This window comes from Lactuca sativa, chromosome 1 (genome assembly GCF_002870075.4).
Source record: "Lactuca sativa cultivar Salinas chromosome 1, Lsat_Salinas_v11, whole genome shotgun sequence".
NCBI classification, from domain to species: domain Eukaryota; kingdom Viridiplantae; phylum Streptophyta; class Magnoliopsida; order Asterales; family Asteraceae; genus Lactuca; species Lactuca sativa.
In genome coordinates, this window is record NC_056623.2 from 184173995 (window position 1) to 184191284 (window position 17290).

At 36.0% G+C, this 17290-nt stretch overlaps 1 protein-coding gene across 2 annotated transcripts; it reads right to left on the reverse strand.

The window, feature by feature from the left end:
• Window positions 1-11664: 11664 nt before the first annotated feature.
• Window positions 11665-16706, reverse strand: LOC111912627 (shaggy-related protein kinase eta). Of its 2 annotated transcripts, none has more exons than XM_023908368.3 (12): window positions 16533-16706; window positions 15467-15559; window positions 15312-15371; window positions 14953-15225; window positions 14796-14870; window positions 14637-14693; window positions 14173-14313; window positions 14051-14101; window positions 13716-13811; window positions 13544-13627; window positions 13074-13175; window positions 11665-12245 (listed from the first exon to the last, which is right to left on the reverse strand). In XM_023908368.3, exons 1-12 carry the CDS (start codon window positions 16545-16547, stop codon window positions 12138-12140), a joined length of 1155 nt encoding a protein of 384 aa, XP_023764136.1. In that variant the 5' UTR covers window positions 16548-16706; the 3' UTR covers window positions 11665-12137. The 2 variants fall into 2 exon arrangements, with proteins under 2 accessions (XP_023764136.1, XP_023764137.1); XM_023908369.3 differs by lacking the exon at window positions 16533-16706 and adding an exon at window positions 16261-16395.
• Between the last annotated feature and the right edge of the window lie 584 nt (window positions 16707-17290).

Genomic DNA, 17290 nt, shown 5'->3' on the forward strand with positions numbered 1-17290 from the left:
CCTTGTGATTGGCTTTAGAAAGCTTAGTGTCACGAATATCACACCTCTAATGGCTTACAAACACCAAGAGCAAGAGGATGAAGAAGGAGAAGAGGAGAGGCATCAAAAAAAACATCTATAAACCCTAAGGAAACTCTTAGCAATGTTTTTGGTGCCCTAGGGGTCCTTAAATATGTGAGGCTATTAGGGTTATCTAACAAGGAAACCCTAATTTGACTTCTTAGGCCCTAAGCAGCCCATGGACTCCCTCCTTAGAGGTCTTGGACGATTTCTAATGGGTTTCCCCATAGAATTCGTCCACTCCTCTAATATGGAGTCCATTAGCCCAATATTCAATTATCACACAATTGATAGTTCTAGTCCCCTAAGTTTAATTAATCTCTTTTAGCCACAAAATTAATTCTTAATTAATTATTGACTAATATTAATTAAACAATATGATTTCTCCTTTAATATATTATTCTCATAATATATTAATAAGTCATAATTAATCCTCTCTCTCCATAATTCATCCTATCAAGTTGCTTTGGTGAAGGCAGCCCAAAAGGACCATGCACCATCGGGTCAAGTACATACCAAAATAGTTATGGACTTAGACACTAATCCAACAGTCTCCCACTTGGATAAGTCTAATAACTATTATGTGTATGACTTTAGATCCTGATCCGCAATCGTAGCTTTCAAAAGCCGCTGTCAAATCTGATCTTATCAGAAGCGTGTCCTTTAGATAAGGGATCATATATTCCTCCATGCTTGATATCTTATAGACTGAGACATGGATTTAAATCATTCTCTCTATCTATATATTGTTTCCTGACTTCCGATTTATAACGACTGACAACAGACTACAATTGAACACATCAACTTAGTGCCGGCTTGGCCAAGCGCTTAGGGTGTCATCACTAAATCATCGAGGGGCCCACAGATATCTCTTTTATCCCACTTTGGGTAAAAGGAATGGATAAACTTCGACTCAATGCTCGCTTGTACTCACTCACCGAATCACACACAACAATACGTTTTATAACACCAAGTTACTGGTGCGTTTACATATTATCAATGTGTAACCGACTCACAAGATACAACTTACACATCTTGGTTTCAAGAATATAAGATATTATCGTCTCACCAATCACTCGTGATAAAATCCATGAAGCGATACAAGTGAGCATGGGTTTAATCCAATACTCTAATCTTATAGCAGCACTCATGAATCCTGCAGCAAACTTTTGCTATGTCTAAAACACTTTGAACAATCTACAGTCAGATTCATGACAGTCTTCTTTCATACCTACTTCCAAAGAATGAGCGACTGTGGAGGGTTTGAATAATGTTATTATTCGGGAAGTCAAAACATGCAAATTGAAACACAAGAATAATACTAATCCTATATGGCCTCAAACCTTTGAGTATAAATAAAACATTTTATTTGACACCATATTGATTACTCATCATTTGTTGTATCAGGTAATCAATTTCTTACTTGAATTATAACTACAATTGTCCCATGCTCTTAGCATGCACACTATGTTTACTTACGGTCCTTACTTTGTGAAACAGTATAATTGAATAACATTTTCAATCACACTCATTTCACAATTCCTAATCCATTAGTGTAAGAATACAAAATTCTCGCCACTACTAGAATATGTTAGGTTCTAACATTTTATGCAGCAGTCCTTTTCATAATGTCATGGCACAAAAATCACCAATACTCGGCCAATGGAATTACAAAATACTCTATTAGAGATTGTTACAGGAAAATTCCATAGTCATGAAGTCTCATATTCAAAGTACATTCCTTTGAACATCCTTCTTGCATAAAAGTTTCTAATCTAGACATTTATTCTCGATATCCAACTCCCAATATGGAAACATTTCCATATTTTCCATATGACAACTCATTCTAAATAGAATATTATCTATTCATAATAATGTCAATACGATCCATCCATGACTATACTTTCAACTATCCACAAGCGACCAATCCTTGGCGAACCTTCGATTCTCCTTGGCAGTTGTTTAACTATTTTAGTCAAAATCGGTTCTATTTCCTTTTTCCCTCTAAATGCCCTAGGCATTTGGAAAATTTTAGAACAGTCGAATATTGCAGCATATGCAATCGATCCTATACCAGAAGCGTATGGGATACAATTCATAAAAAAAAACGTGATACTTTACCAGTTTCTTACTATAATATCGTCATAATATTTCTATTCGTCGTGTTCTCAAAATTCGAACTATGAAGAGGGATGTCGTAATCATAATCGTATTTTGAGAATGCAAATAATAAATATACCCTTGACTAAATTCAATTAAAATTTCTCAATCTAAGCTTTTAGATTGGAAACGAATTATAACATTCTCTCCCTTAATTATAGCAAAAATAACTTTCTACCCCTGCAACTTTGCAAAGTGAAACTTTTGTTTTTCTATAATTAATATTGTCAACTTGCAATACTTAAATAATAATCATGCTCCCACTAACATGATGGTTATATCCATTCCAGCATAACATTTATGCTCCCACTAGCTTTGACATATATTTAGGAACCAGCTAAACTTCTAGACAACAATACTTATTGACTTCCAAATATATTTAGGAACCAGCTAAACCGGGGATAATCGGACCTAGGCGGAGCTAGACGCTCAAATCGGTCAACTCGGGTCAACGTAATTTAAAAACATTTTAAGGGCAAAATGGTCAAAATATAAAAATTGTGGCTGGGGTTAGTTCCAATTTCTCATTCAATCTTATGTTCAGTCAAAGAAACATCGTATTTCCTCTCTCAACTCAACGAATGAAGTGAAACGGCGATAGCTTCTCGTCGAACTTAGCTTCTCATCCAATCATCATGTCGACTGCTGTAACGTCCCAAAATTTAAGACTAAAAAAATCTCTTTTAATAAAACATTAGTTAAAGCAAAGTCATCAATCCAAAACATAATCAGAGTATTAATTTCCAAAACACATGTTCGTTATCAGAGTAAACATTCCTAGGCTGCCTAATCTATGGTGTGTGCTATGCGATCACCCCGAGCTCTTCCCTCCGCTACCGGAAGTACCTAAAACCAAAACTGAAAACCGTAAGCACGAAGCTTAGTGAGTTCCCCACCCTACCACATACCATGCATAACCACATACTGCACATACTGGGCCACGCCCGCTATCCTGGGCCTCGCCCCTACCTCGGGGCTCGCCCGCTACAACGGCCCCGCCGCTCTAGGCCCCGCCTGGCTTCGAGCCCCGCTCGGATAAAGATCTGTTTCACTTAGGCCTCGCTTGTCGCAGGGCCTCGCCCGCTAACATATAATAGCACATAAACATATCACATCACATAAGCTAAACTCATACTAGCGGATCTTGTCCTAAGGCCTCACCTGTCTCTAGGCCTCGCCCTTGTCATGCTACTGATGAGTCATGAAACCCCGTCCATACTCCTGCTAATAGTGAGGTACGGGCCCAGCCCACCCTCACTCCTTCCTTAACTTGGGCCTCGCCCCTGATCTGCTGCTAATGAGATGTGGAACACCATCCACACTCTGTTATTGGTGAGTTACGGGACCTCGCCCACACTCACCTCCCTACCAAGCACATACAAGTATCACACAGACAACAAGTATAAACTATCACATAAACCATTCCTTGGGAATCCGCCCGCTATCATTGGACCTCATCCTAAATATCATACTAGCATACTGTGCCTAGGGCTAACCCCCGGGTCTTCTACTCATAACTACATGGGCTGGCATTATGGCCATAGACCCATTCACACAAAAAGGGAAACTCACCTGCACTTGTTGAACTTGCTGATAGCCCCTCTAGCTGTTTCCAGGCAACTTCCTGAATTCCTGATCCACTAGCTCCCCCGAGCTACCAATATCAATGCAACAAAGTAGTCTAACTGACCCCCGAAAGTCAACCCAGTCAACGCTGGTCATAGTCAAAGTCCTGGTCAAGGTCAACCTTCCACGTCAACCATACTCGCCGGGTCAACCTACTGACTCGCCGAGTTCATATGCTCAGAGTCCTTCCATTCGCGACACGACTCGCCGAGTCTACCGATTTCCGAGTCATACCCTGTCCGACTCACTGAGTCTCCACTCGACTCACTGATTCAACTCTCAACTTGAAGGGTTTGGGGTTTCGCGACCTGACTCACCGAGTCTAAGAATAGACTCGCCGAGTACAAGGCAATCTTCATCCGACTCGACGAGTTGTTCATCTCACTCGTCGAGTTGCTCCTAATCTTCATGCTACTCACCGAGTCCACTCAAAGGACTCGCCGAGTCCATTCATATCTTCATACATGCAGAGGACTTTTGAGTCATGCATGGACTCCAAACTGTAGATCTACCCTTCCCAAGCCTATTCCTCACGTAAAGTTGCAAACTTTACGTATAGAGAAGGATATCTAGGCTAAATACACCATAAACTAGGGTTTAAGGCAAGGAGGCTCCATAATCAGCTCAAGGGCATCTACTTTATGCTTCACAAGGCCAAAACGTGCTTAGATCCAAAGTAGCAACTTCAGATCTGGCTTCTAACTCAAATGGATAGCTAATCATGGCTAAAAAGCCCCAAAACTCACAACTAGAATAGATCTAAATGAAGGAAACGACTTAGTACCTTCAATAACTCAGAAAGGTTCCACAAACTCCAGATCTAAGGCCAATCCTTGAAGCTTCAATGATTCCCCCTTTCTTTTTCCTTCAAATCGCCCAAAAATGGCTTGGAAGCATGAATGAGCAACAATGGGGATTAGGGTTCAATGTTTTGGGTAAAAGAGGCAGTAAAGGAACCCTAGGGGAGAGAATGAGACGTTTAAATAGGCTCCAAGTCTCGGATTTAGGGTTTTCCTCGTTCAGACCAGACTCGTTGAGTCTCCTTGGCCGACTCGCCGAGTCAGTTACTTACTCCTTGACCTGGATCCCGCTCGGACTCGCCGAGTTCCTCCTTGGACTCGACGAGTCGTCCCTTAAAATTAGGGTTTTCTTTCCTTTCTTGGCCTTCCTGACTTTGGGTGTTACAACTGCTTCCGGTTCAGTGACAGCTTCTGGTTCGTCGACAATTTCTACAAAGGTTAGTCGATTCGTTCAATTATTATGTTCGGTGTTTGTTATCAATTTGTTCGGTGTTCATCGACAGCTTCCGATCTCTCCTTCAATCTATCATTTCGTTCAATTATCATGTTCTGATTTTGACTTTCAACATTAGATCGCTAATAGTATTCAATTTAATAAAAAAAAATCGGAGAACTTATATAAATCGACATTAGATCACTTATTTTGACTTTCAATATGCATTTTTTTAATCAACGAGCTTATTTTGGCTTTCAATATGATTTCAATGAGCTGAGCTGATTTTGACTCACCATGGATCTATTCTTATATATCTTTCGAGTTGATTTTGAGTCACCATTATTATGTTCGGTGTTTGTTATCAATATGTGAGCAAAAGATTTGAAGTCAGAATTGATTATTAACATTTGATCTATTAAGTTGATTTTTTTTTCTCATGGATGGAGGACCCTTTGCTAACATGTGATGTTGGTTGGAATGAAAACGAAGACCGGAACACCCTCTAAACTCGTCTGTTCTTTCTTAAATCGTTTGTTCTTTTTTCATGTTTCTAAAATCGTTTGTTCTTTTTTCAACTTTTTAAATTGTTGGTTGGATTTGTGTCTATATTGTTATAGGTAGGGCAAAAGGGTATTTGGATGCGGGTTATTTCTTGACCAAAATCTTAATTGTTTTGTGTATAAAAACATCTGCCCACCAAGTGTTCGATCAATTGCCTGAGTGAAGGGTATTTGGATTCAGGTAATTTCTTGACCAAAATTTTGGTCCCTTGATCATCTGTCAAGTTATTAAGAACCATGGATTGAAGATGTAGGTGGTTTGGTTCTGGTTCTCGGTTGCATGTCTGAAATTGAATATTTTTTTCCATTTTTTCAGCTCTATTGATCTCTCAAGCATCACAGCAAATGTTTTAAGCAGTGAGTTATGCAAAAGGCTTAAAGGTTTTCTTGCAGCATGGCCTCCTTTAAGTCCCCAGCCTCATGTCAATGAACTTCTTATAGCAAATGTGTTTTTTTAATCAAAGTTTCATGTTATAATGTTATATTCTTAGAATTAATGTTATATTTATTAATTTTTTATTTTATTTAAATAATTAATGGTTCCCGATTAATCCTCGCCTAGCCGATTAATCCCTTGACCCCAGTCCACCGATTAGCATACGTCGAGCGATTTCTACAACCTTGCTTATCACACTATGTATTAAGAATCAATGAATAGGAACTTAATGGAGTTAGATAGTGGATTTTACCTGAAGTAGAGCCAAACGTCTTGACTCTCCCATCTCTTAGATTCTTCAGGTCCTCTGGGCAGCTTCGTAGCCAACGCCCCTTCTCTTGGCAGCAGAAACAGATGGCTTCTCCTGGAGTGACCACGGAAGCATGGTTGGTTGAGTTACCAGAAAAATATGCTCCATTACTTTGCCAAATCATTTCTGATTCAGCAGCAATAAGCATGTAAGTTAGGTCAATGAGGGTCGCATCAATGTCCATCATATAATACTCTCTTATGAAATCATCATATGATTTAGGGAGAAATTGAAGAACCCAGTCTACAGCCAACTTCTTTGGAAAAGATGCACCTAACATTGTCAACCTATCGATGTGTGATTTCATCCTTAGGACATGAGCACACACAGATTTTCCATCTTCATGTTTCATTGCCAACAGGGCTTGAGTGATTTTGAACTTTTCAACTCTTCGATCTTGTGGGTTTGGGAGAACAATAGGAGGAGGTGGAGGAAGTGAAACCAAGCTAGTCCACAATGCAGGGATTGATCTTTCACCTTCATTGTGTAGCAGACTTTCACTTTAAGCAGGAAAACCTTTTCCATGGGATTCGGGAAGACCACGGTTAGATTTAGACATCTACAAAACGAGAGAAAAATCAAGTTAGTTGATTGATTGAGTCCTTAATAAATCACCCAAATGAGATATTAAGGCTAAGACCCAACACCATACTCTACAACTTGGCAGAGGGATACCGTAACCCAAATTGCAGAACATTTGAAGGTAAGTGAATGACGATTCACTAATTTTTCACCATGAAAAACGAAAAAGAGATTAAGTTTTAAATGTATTGAAAACTCCTAGATCCTTTGAGATTCATTGAACTTTTCAATGGCATATTTAAATCTCGATATGCCCCTCGATTTGTGACTTGGATGTCGAGGATCACAAAGCAGGGTGTGAATAACCATGCAAACTTACATGGTGCCCCCAATGTTACAGTCACCTATTCGATGTGTCGGTTAACCACATATGCTCCACCGAACTATGAAAAACATTGAGTCACCATTTGCTACCTTTGCTTAGAACCATTTAGTGTGCCGGTTAACCACACACGCTCCACTAACATCTTCGCAAGGGTACAAAGTGTAATTTCATGGAATTGCATCAATTCACTTTTACCTAAAGTAACTAAGATTGGGAATTTTTCGTAAAAATATTTAGTTACTTTATACTTCATTATACTTTTAATGGAAAGGGTTTGCCCTATCCTACCCGTTCGGCTAATGACCCTCCACCAGTCAAGGAAGCGGTGGGTGAGAGTGAACACCCATTAAACGGCCATTTTATAGGCCATAACCTTATACCCCCCCTATAGATCAGCTTCGTGAATGAGGCCTACTAACGGTAAGACTAGCAGTTTAAGTTATACATATATAATATTAGAATTTTAATGTTATATATAGTATAAGGGTGTATTTTACACTTTTAAAATACTAGGTGGTCTAATTTAATAAATTATACTTTTAATTCAATTAAATGTAAACCATATCACTATGGATTTATTAAGTCTCCTTTAATCATACACTTAATTAATTTAATAAAACCATAAGGGTGTAATTTGAACTTTTCAAAGTACTAGGGTTTTCGAATTTAATATTTCAAAATCAAACTTGTAATCAAATTTTAAATTCCAAAACTTTAGGGCAAGTTTTGAACTTTTTCAAAACATTAGGGTTTAGAATTTAAATATTTCAAAATTAAACTTTTATTCAAAATTTATATTCCAAAACTTGAGGGCAAGTTTTGAAACTTTTCAAAACTATCTAGATCAAATTACAAATAATTAAATTAGTCAAATAATTTGAATTATCTAAATTTATTGGTTTCAGTGAAAAGCCAAATAGAGAGTTTTGCGTGTGCCTGCTTTAGTAAGAGTAAGGAAAAAGCTTGAAAAGCGTACTTGCTTTAACAACGGAAAGAGGTTCCTTCAGCGGTTCAGCTTTAGGTCTCGGTTCAGGTGCTTTTCATGATTGTGGTGTTTGATTGGGCACGGGCTTTGACCTAATTTAATTTCTTTCACAAGATAATTCAAGTCAAGATTACAAATAATCAATCTTTATCTAATAAAACAAATAATTATCTTAATTTTGACAATTATCCATTAATTTGATTAGGATATCAATTACCATAACAAAAAATCTTATTTTTATTTGAATATAGCAATTTATGGTAATTATCCTAAGCAAACTAAGGCAAAAATCTTGAAATTGTGTTGTCAGACTGAATTCACGAGGTGAACACACTGTGTTCACGACATGAGTCTGGTTTAATTCGAAAATCTGTTGTCAGACTGAATTCACGAGGTGAACAGACTGTGTTCACGACGTGAATCAGGTCATATTCGAAATTCGCAATTTTTCAACTTTGAAAACATAATTTTGCATCAAATACAATAGAAGAACACCCTAGGTTCTGATACCATTGATGGGTTTTGAGCAAATCATCAATCCTATGGTGCACATGCAAAACCCTAAACTTTGGATCTATGTTTATCTAATTGAACATGCGAATTATCCAAAGCTCATAAACCCTAGATCTAGCATACTATAATCGAAATCATATATGTAAATAGGGTTCAGATCTTACCTTTATTGTTATGTAGCAATAACAATCTCAAATCCTCCTTGTGATTGGCTTCAGAAAGCTTAGCGTCACAAATTTACACCTCTAATGGCTCACAAACACCAAGAGCAAGATGATGAAAAAGGAGAAGAGGAGAGGCACCCAAAAAACATCTAGAAACCCTAAGGAAACTCTTAGCCATGTTTTTGGTGCCCTAGGGGTCCTTAAATATGTGAGGCTATTAGGGTTATCTAACAAGGAAACCCTAATTTGACTGCTTAGGCCCTAAGTAGCCCATGGACTCCCTCCTTAGAGGCCTTGGACTTCCCCATAGAATTCGTCCACTTCTGTAATATGGAGTCCATTAGCCCAATATTCAATTATCACACAATTGATAGTTCTAGTCCCCTAAGTTTAATTAATCTCTTTTAGCCACAAAATTAATTGTTAATTAATTATTGACTAATATTAATTAAACAATATGATTTCTCCTTTAATATATTATTCTCATAATATATTAATTAATCATCTCTCTCCATAATTCATCCAATCAAGTTGCTTTGGTGAAGGCAACCCAAAAGGACCATGCACCATCGGGTCAAGTACATACCAAAATAGTTATGGACTTAGACACTAATCCAACAGTATCGGCACATAGCACCTTTACTGATTATAATATATGTATGATATGTATGGCTTATGGTTATGTATGGCAGTATTCGGTCGAAAGGGGCCGATGGGGTATGTGGTATTTGGGGAACTCACTAAGCTTCGTGCTTACGGTTGGATTAGTGTTACTCTATGGTATGTATGGTATGTGGTATTTGGGGAACTCACTAAGCTTCGTGCTTACGGTTTTCAGTTTTTGTTTCAAGTACCTCCAGTTTTCAAGTAAATGAGCTCAGGACGATCGCAACGCATACACCTATGTTTTTCCGCAATATGTGATTTCTAGAAATTAACTATGATAAATGTTTTATTTAAAATGTTTTTCAATGTGTGAACCAAGTTACAGATGTGTTTTAGTTATATTAACAATGATATTTTTGGTCATGAATATTGGGATGTTACAAAGGTCCCTTGAGCCTTATATCTTTCAGATCTAAAATGTGGTTGAGATTTGGGGGCTTTGCATGAATTTTAGCTCATATTCTTGCCCTTTTGACCTAGATTGGGTAAAGCACATGTAAGGGTCATGCATGTCCATAAAGTTGACATTTTTACGAGCCTATAGAGTCCTTAGAAGATTTTTTGAAAGTTAGAGTTATAAGTTTAATGGATTAAGGACTTGATCCATTAAGATGTTCCCAGCCGGTAGTCACGACGTCGCATGGAGAGTGTCATGACGTGACGATGGAGGACTCCTCGACTATTTTTTCCAGACGTGTCCACGACGTGGCCAAGGAGGGACCATATCATGGTGTCTGTTGATTGAGTTGATCGTGAATGAGTTGTGGATCAGGATTGAGTTTGTTAGCCACGACGTAGAAGTCAACTGATGATGATTTTGACTTTGACCGCTGACTTTTGACCTTTGTTGACTTTTGGTCAATTGGCTAGTTTTAGAAGATAGACTAAGGTTTTACCTTATATGGTATTAGGAGGTGTATAGCACGCACTCATTGGTTGTAAGAGCTGTTAACTATTGACTACGTCTACAAGGTGAGTTTTATCATTGTACGTTGTACTGCAGTACATATGTATCATTCTGTGTAGGATGTTGTTATGATGTAGTGTTCTATTATGCTGATAGATCTGCTATGATTATATGTTCTTGCTTGTTATTGTTTTGATGCATATGTCGATATAGTATAGTTGGGTTAAGGCGATACTACTTTATGTTGTAGGCCAACATACCCAGGAGCAATTCAATTTTAAGTTGTGGGCTCCGGGGGGGGGGGGGGGGGGGGGGGGGGGGGGGGGGGGGGAATCCAGTGTTTGTGTTGTGGGCTTGGGGGCAATCAAGTCTTGTGTTGTGGGCCCGATGTGCATGAGTTGTATATGTATTGTTGTGTGGAATATTTTAGGGGAACTTACTAAGTTTTGGCTTACAGCTGTGATTTTAATGTTTCAGGTATTTCAGATGATTAGGACAAGACGAAAGCTTGATCGTACACATCCCCATGTTGGTTTATGTCTTGAGAGATTATCTTGTTACTCGGATTTCTGTGGATTTGTTTTGAAAATAATATTTGTCTATCTTATGGTTTTATGAAAATGTTTTTTAAAAATCAAAAATTTTGTTATGATTTGTGGGATGTCACAACAATTTTTGGAAGATCACATATTTTCAACAGCTAGAGAGGGTTGAAAGGATTTCTGTAAGCTCAAAATGTAAAAGTGAGGGTTATTTGAAAATTTATGGCATATCCAGGTCCAGCCAATGGGCCAAAATCCAACCCGAAGGCTACAAATCGTAACAAGAACGCACAAAATTGCAGGTGTGGTTACTCATCTACTATTTGAGTAGCTAATTTCAAAATAATAATAATAACTATTTTTAAGTTATTTGGCTAATTTTGCAACGTAAATACATTTCCCAAAACTTATATATTTTATTTTCTATCCATAATACATTTCCTTACCCATATAGCAAAAAAAACCTATATATTGCTTTAACGTGAAACTTGCTAGCTTCAAATAGCATATGATTGAGGAAATATAATTACATTACAATTAGGGGGGAATTGGTAAATAAATAAAAATTGAAGTACATTGCTATTATCTATAGTAACATTTAAAACGATAATAAACTACCATTGCAAATCCGAACAAGAATTACAAAACACTCTCTATCATTTACACAACCAAGTTATAAACATAACATCTACCAAATTACACATGTAAAGCGAAGGAAAGAAAAAAAAAACACAAGTCATACTTACTTAAAAGCTACACAACATCTCATCATCACATATCCCTGAATTTTTTTCAAGTATAAAAAACCCTTCAACAGCCACCCAAAAACTTCACTCTTCCTTGTATTTTCGGGTCTTTCCTTTCCTTGTACACTTGCATTTACGACGTAGTGGTTGAGCCTTTCATACTATATAAAAAAAAATACACAAACGGTCCTCCTTTCTTTTGTCCTGGCCAACTTAAGTTTGTGAAAGAAGATATGATGCGGTTTCATGTGAACCCAACCCTCTTTGTGAATTTTGGTTAAAATTCCACAATCCACAACAGATCTCCTTTGTATGTATATTATGTTCTGACACCGACAGTGACAGGTGGTATAATTTGTAGACCGATTTGCCTCTTGACATGATCAGGAATTAGCCTGTTCACTAACTCGGGAGATGCTGCAGATAGCTGGATCATAAATAAATAAATATACAATTTAGTAATAGTTACAACCAAAACCCAAAAAATAATCTTCACCTCCATCGTCAAAATGTTAACGTTGTCCAAGCCATGGACCAAAGATGCAACATAACTTAACACTTTATGTGCAACAAATCAAACATTCGGATGAAAACCATAACTTTTGATATACCCAAGGGATGAAAGTTGTAATTTACTACTCTGATATAACTGATGGAAAATATAAAAGTGGAAGGAAGCAAAAGGGTCAGGGTCATTTTTAAGGATTTAACGAGCAAAATTGTAATTTACTCTTTTATTTGAATTTTATAGACAAATTTAAAGTGGAGGGTCATCAACTTAAGTTTGGGGTAAAGTGAAACACTTTATCCAAAAGTTGGTCTTCTGAAGAGGGAAAGTTGCAATTAATTAAGGAAATGCACCATTAATATTTTAGTAATCTTGATTGATAATTCATCATGGCATTTCAGGAAATTTAACACCATCCATATGTTAATTTAAAGGGCTACATTACATGCAAGAAATAGCAACGACTTTCATTTAATTGTTTATGATAGCAAGTACAATGTTGTACTATTTATTAAGGTATTTTACTTACCCAATTCTAGAAGTGAAAATTGCTTTGTATTGGATGAAGATGAAAGATATACTAGTAATTGGGTAGATTTTTCAAAGTACAATAATGTTGTAGCGATAGAAACAAATAAATGGATCCAACCTTAGAACTAGAAGATGAAGGCTCGCTTTCTAGGGTAGGGCTAGTTTCAATGATGAATATGAGAAATATATAAAGAATGATTTAAATATGTAGTGTACCTCTTGTTTGAAGTTGAATAGAGGTGGTAATTGTCGACCATTTGGTAGGCGAGCATTAGGTTGCCGAATCTCATCAAAGAAAGGATGTGCTATTGCTTCAAGCTGTGTTGTGTCATAAGATACTTGGTAAGAAAAAGGAGCACCAAAATGTATCACAAGTGCAACAACTAGCAACCTCACTTTCATCTTTTCCTATTACATACAATTTACAGCATATTCTACTTTGAACAATCCACCCAACCCAACCACAGCAATATTGGTCTTACTCTTACAAACACAGCAATAATTAGGTAGATTTTTCAAACTAGAATGTCCTAATCAAAAATCCACAATAGTAGGACATTATTATACTTTGAAATCATAGCACTGAAAACTGCTTTTTATATGGATAAATGGATTACAGATTTTCCAATGTTGTAATAGTAGGAAGAAATGAGTTTTTGAAAGTTGAGAGTAAAACTCAAACTCACAGCATTGCAACGAAGACTTGGAGAGTACTGAAGGAGCCTTGAAGCAAGATCAATGGCTTCCGGAGGCATCCGCTTATGAAATACCTGAAAAACAAAACAAATGGCCGATTAGATAAAAACGTTTTACCAAAAAATGTCAGTATTTTAATTTTAATTATCATTCATACGCTACCTTGTGCCAAGGGTGTGCCTTTACTTGAGGAAACCTAAAATCAGTGTAGTTGGGATTCATACATCGAAGTTCTTCTCGCGTTGGCGTGCCCAGAACCTGATATTTCAATACTTTAATTTCTATCAAACCATAAACATATCTGATAGATACAACATTACATGGAAAAATAAAATGCTACAAATAGCAACATCCTTTTGTTTACAGCTTTGTACTTTGAATGTCATCCAAGACCAAAACTATAGTGCTATACAGTAGTACATGTATGTCTTGATTTACTAATATGTTGTAGCAGAGCATAGAATAAATAAATCAAACTATGTTGCTACAAAACATACCTTAATAATCTCCACAAGCTGATCCACTGCATTTTCTCCGGGAAATAGTGGCTACAAGAACCAAAAAAAAAAATTTTAAATCAATGAAACTTTTAAACAACAATTTCAACTGCTAAGCTAACCTGCCCCAAAAGAAGCTCAGCAAGAATGCAACCAGCCGACCATATATCAATCGAAGTTGTATACTCAGTAGCACCAAAGATAAGTTCTGGGGCCCGATAAAAACGAGAACAAATATATGATATATTTGCTTCTCCCCTCACCTGACACCAAAAATATCTACTTAATACATGAATTACACAAAGGCTGCAAATAAATAACTCAATCATATCTTTTAAAACTTCAATATTTTACCAAAATTATAGACTTTAAAACTTACAAACTACAAAAAACACTACTACATATATTTTATCAACTCAAAGACCTGTGCTGCTTCTTCTTTTACTTAAATGGAGCCACGGATTAATCAGGTAAACAAAATATGGGTGTTATTTTTCGTTATCCTCAATTTCACAAATACCATTTAATTTATCTGCCCAACATTTAATCCCCAATTGTGGGCTATCAAGAAGTAAAGATAACATACTAGCATTTTTGCGCTTCCAAAGTCGCAGATCTTGACTTGGTGAGTAAGAGGATCAACCTATTATTGAAAAGAAGTAGTAAAACAAATCAGAACTAAAAAGAAAGATACAAAAAGTAAGAATATATATATATGTATATATATACACACACACACACACACCAGGACATTCTGAGGCTTCAAGTCCCTGTGGCATGCTCCAGCAACCATATGCATGTATGCTAGCCCCCTAAATATCTGAAATGCCACTCACAATCACATGTTGGTTAATTTTATAATAAACCAAAGAAACAAATAAAAAGAATAGAAGAAAACTAACTTGATATGTGTATAGTTTGACATAAATGAGAGGCATCCTTTGACGAGCATCACTGTGATGCTTTAAAACCCGAAAAATTGTCTCTGGGACATATTCCATAACCAGATTGAGAAAAAGCTCATCTTTGCTTGTAGTTGAATAGAAACAATGCTTCAAAGAAACCACATTTGGATGATCCATTGTTCTCATCAACTGCAACTCACGATTCTTGTATCTTTTGTCTTGTAAAACCTTTTTTATAGCCACAGTTTCCCCCGTTTCTAGACATTTTGCCTGCAGTTGCAGTGAAAAAGAGGGCATGTAATTAATTGACTATTATTATTATTATTATATTATTTTCAGTGATATGTATTACATACCTGGAAAACAATTCCAAAAGATCCAGCCCCTACCACACGCTCTGCCATGTAACTCACAGTCTGAATCACACAACACGTAAAAATAAAATAAATGGCAGTGAAAAGTTTATTTAACAAAACAAAAAAAAAAATTATTTTCTTCAAACATGGCATACCTGTTTTGGTTCTCCATTCTTGCCTCCAATTGTGGTGGATATGATGTGACCAGTTTCAGCTCCATTTCCATCAACAACCTGTGCCGACATTTCCTGCACCATTTAATTAATTTATCAATCAAAATATTAAAATATGCAATTTTATCTTTTTGTTTTTACCATCATAACTGTATCACATATTTAGATGATATGGATATGGAATGGAACCATATTTATCCACCAAAGCAAAACAAAACCATATCAATAACATATTCTTACAAATGTCTGTTGGACACCTGTTTGTTGTATGAAAATAATGTCACAACAACATGGACCTTGACTTGCTGTCTATAGAATATGGATGACTGTTGTGGTATTATTTTCACGCAATAAATAAACTTTAAAGCATTTAACATTATGTAACTCAAATATACTATCAATTGAACTGATAAACACAGTAATTTCCATAGTTTCAGAAACAGACCCAATGTCCTTCAGACCGAGTCAAACTAGGAAGTCTTGCATCATCAATAGTATTTGGGAAAAACAGACAACTAAATAATACTGTAAGATACTTACACAAAACTAATGATTTTAAATAACGTAGAAAGAAAGCATGATATCAGATCAGCTTAACGAAAATCAAAAAATGTAACCAGACTATTAGAGGCATAATCAAAGATGTAGTTGAAACTCATGCGATAAACTTCAAAATTCATAAAAGGCCGATAGATTAAATCCGAATAATACCGCATTCATCTAACAAAATTCAACTAGATCAACACAAAACAAATATAAATCGCAGTATCAGAGACCTTCAAACCCTAGTCCACTTGATGTTAGGTGCTGCAAAAGTTTTGCATCTATATTAAAAAAAGTACCCCCAATCTTGCCCTAATTTAACATGATAAACTCCAAATTTCCAGAATAAGTAACCTGGTTCTTTATACTAGTAAACAAGAGGGTTTTCTTTCTTCATATCCTTAAATTTTCTCAAAATCGGAGTAACAAGGAGAATCATAACTTTAGAACAGATCGTAGCAAAAATAGAACAATTTCCGGCAAAAACACAGAAAGATGTTGATACCTTATCATCAGCCATTTCTCTGTTCAGACGATCGATATGGTAAAGAAATATTTTCCTTTTTTTAATTATCTAGCTCATAATTGGTATGAAGAGGGAGAGAGAAAGAGAGAGGCCCCATTAGACAAACAGCTCCATGTGATTACAGCTCGTCTCTCATTTGCTGTGTCTTGAGGTGATGAGAGAGAAAGAGAGTGACGAAGAATATTTCTAGGTCCCCTCGTTAGGTTTTATTACACCTTGAAATTACTAAAATACCCTTTTGTTTTATATAGTATGATTTATTATTAAACTAGGATTGAGACCCATGTATTACATGGCTTTATTTAAAATAAAAATTAAATATAAAATTCTAAACATTTAAGAAGTTTGAATCTATAAGAAAATTGAAAAAAAAAATATTGAATTATAAAAATTCAAGTGTTTTTTTTTTCTTTTTTAAATTTATAGAAATAATTTAGATAAATAATTAAAAGAAATTATTAAAAAACTTTAACTTGGTAATTTTGAAATTATAAGGAAAGTTCATTAATGAAATTGATATGCATTTATTATTAAATTTAAATACCATATGGAATTTAATAAAATAGGAAAACCACAAAATTAGATATGGAATAAAAATTAATTCAAAATAACCACAAAATGACATGTGGCAAAATGAATGAGAGTGTGACAAATGGCAAAAAAAACCTTCATTTATTAGAGAAGAAGACTATTAATCAAATATTTTGCTGTTAATGGCAATACATTCGTTAAGAATT

Coding starts and splice junctions, on each gene's coding strand:
- LOC111912627 (XM_023908368.3), bottom strand. Junction 15,226..15,311: donor CTTTTGGAATTGTTTTCCAG/GTATGTAATACA, acceptor CTGCAACTGCAG/GCAAAATGTCTAGAAACGGG. Junction 14,102..14,172: donor CTGAGCTTCTTTTGGGGCAG/GTTAGCTTAGCA, acceptor TGGTTCTTGTAG/CCACTATTTCCCGGAGAAAA.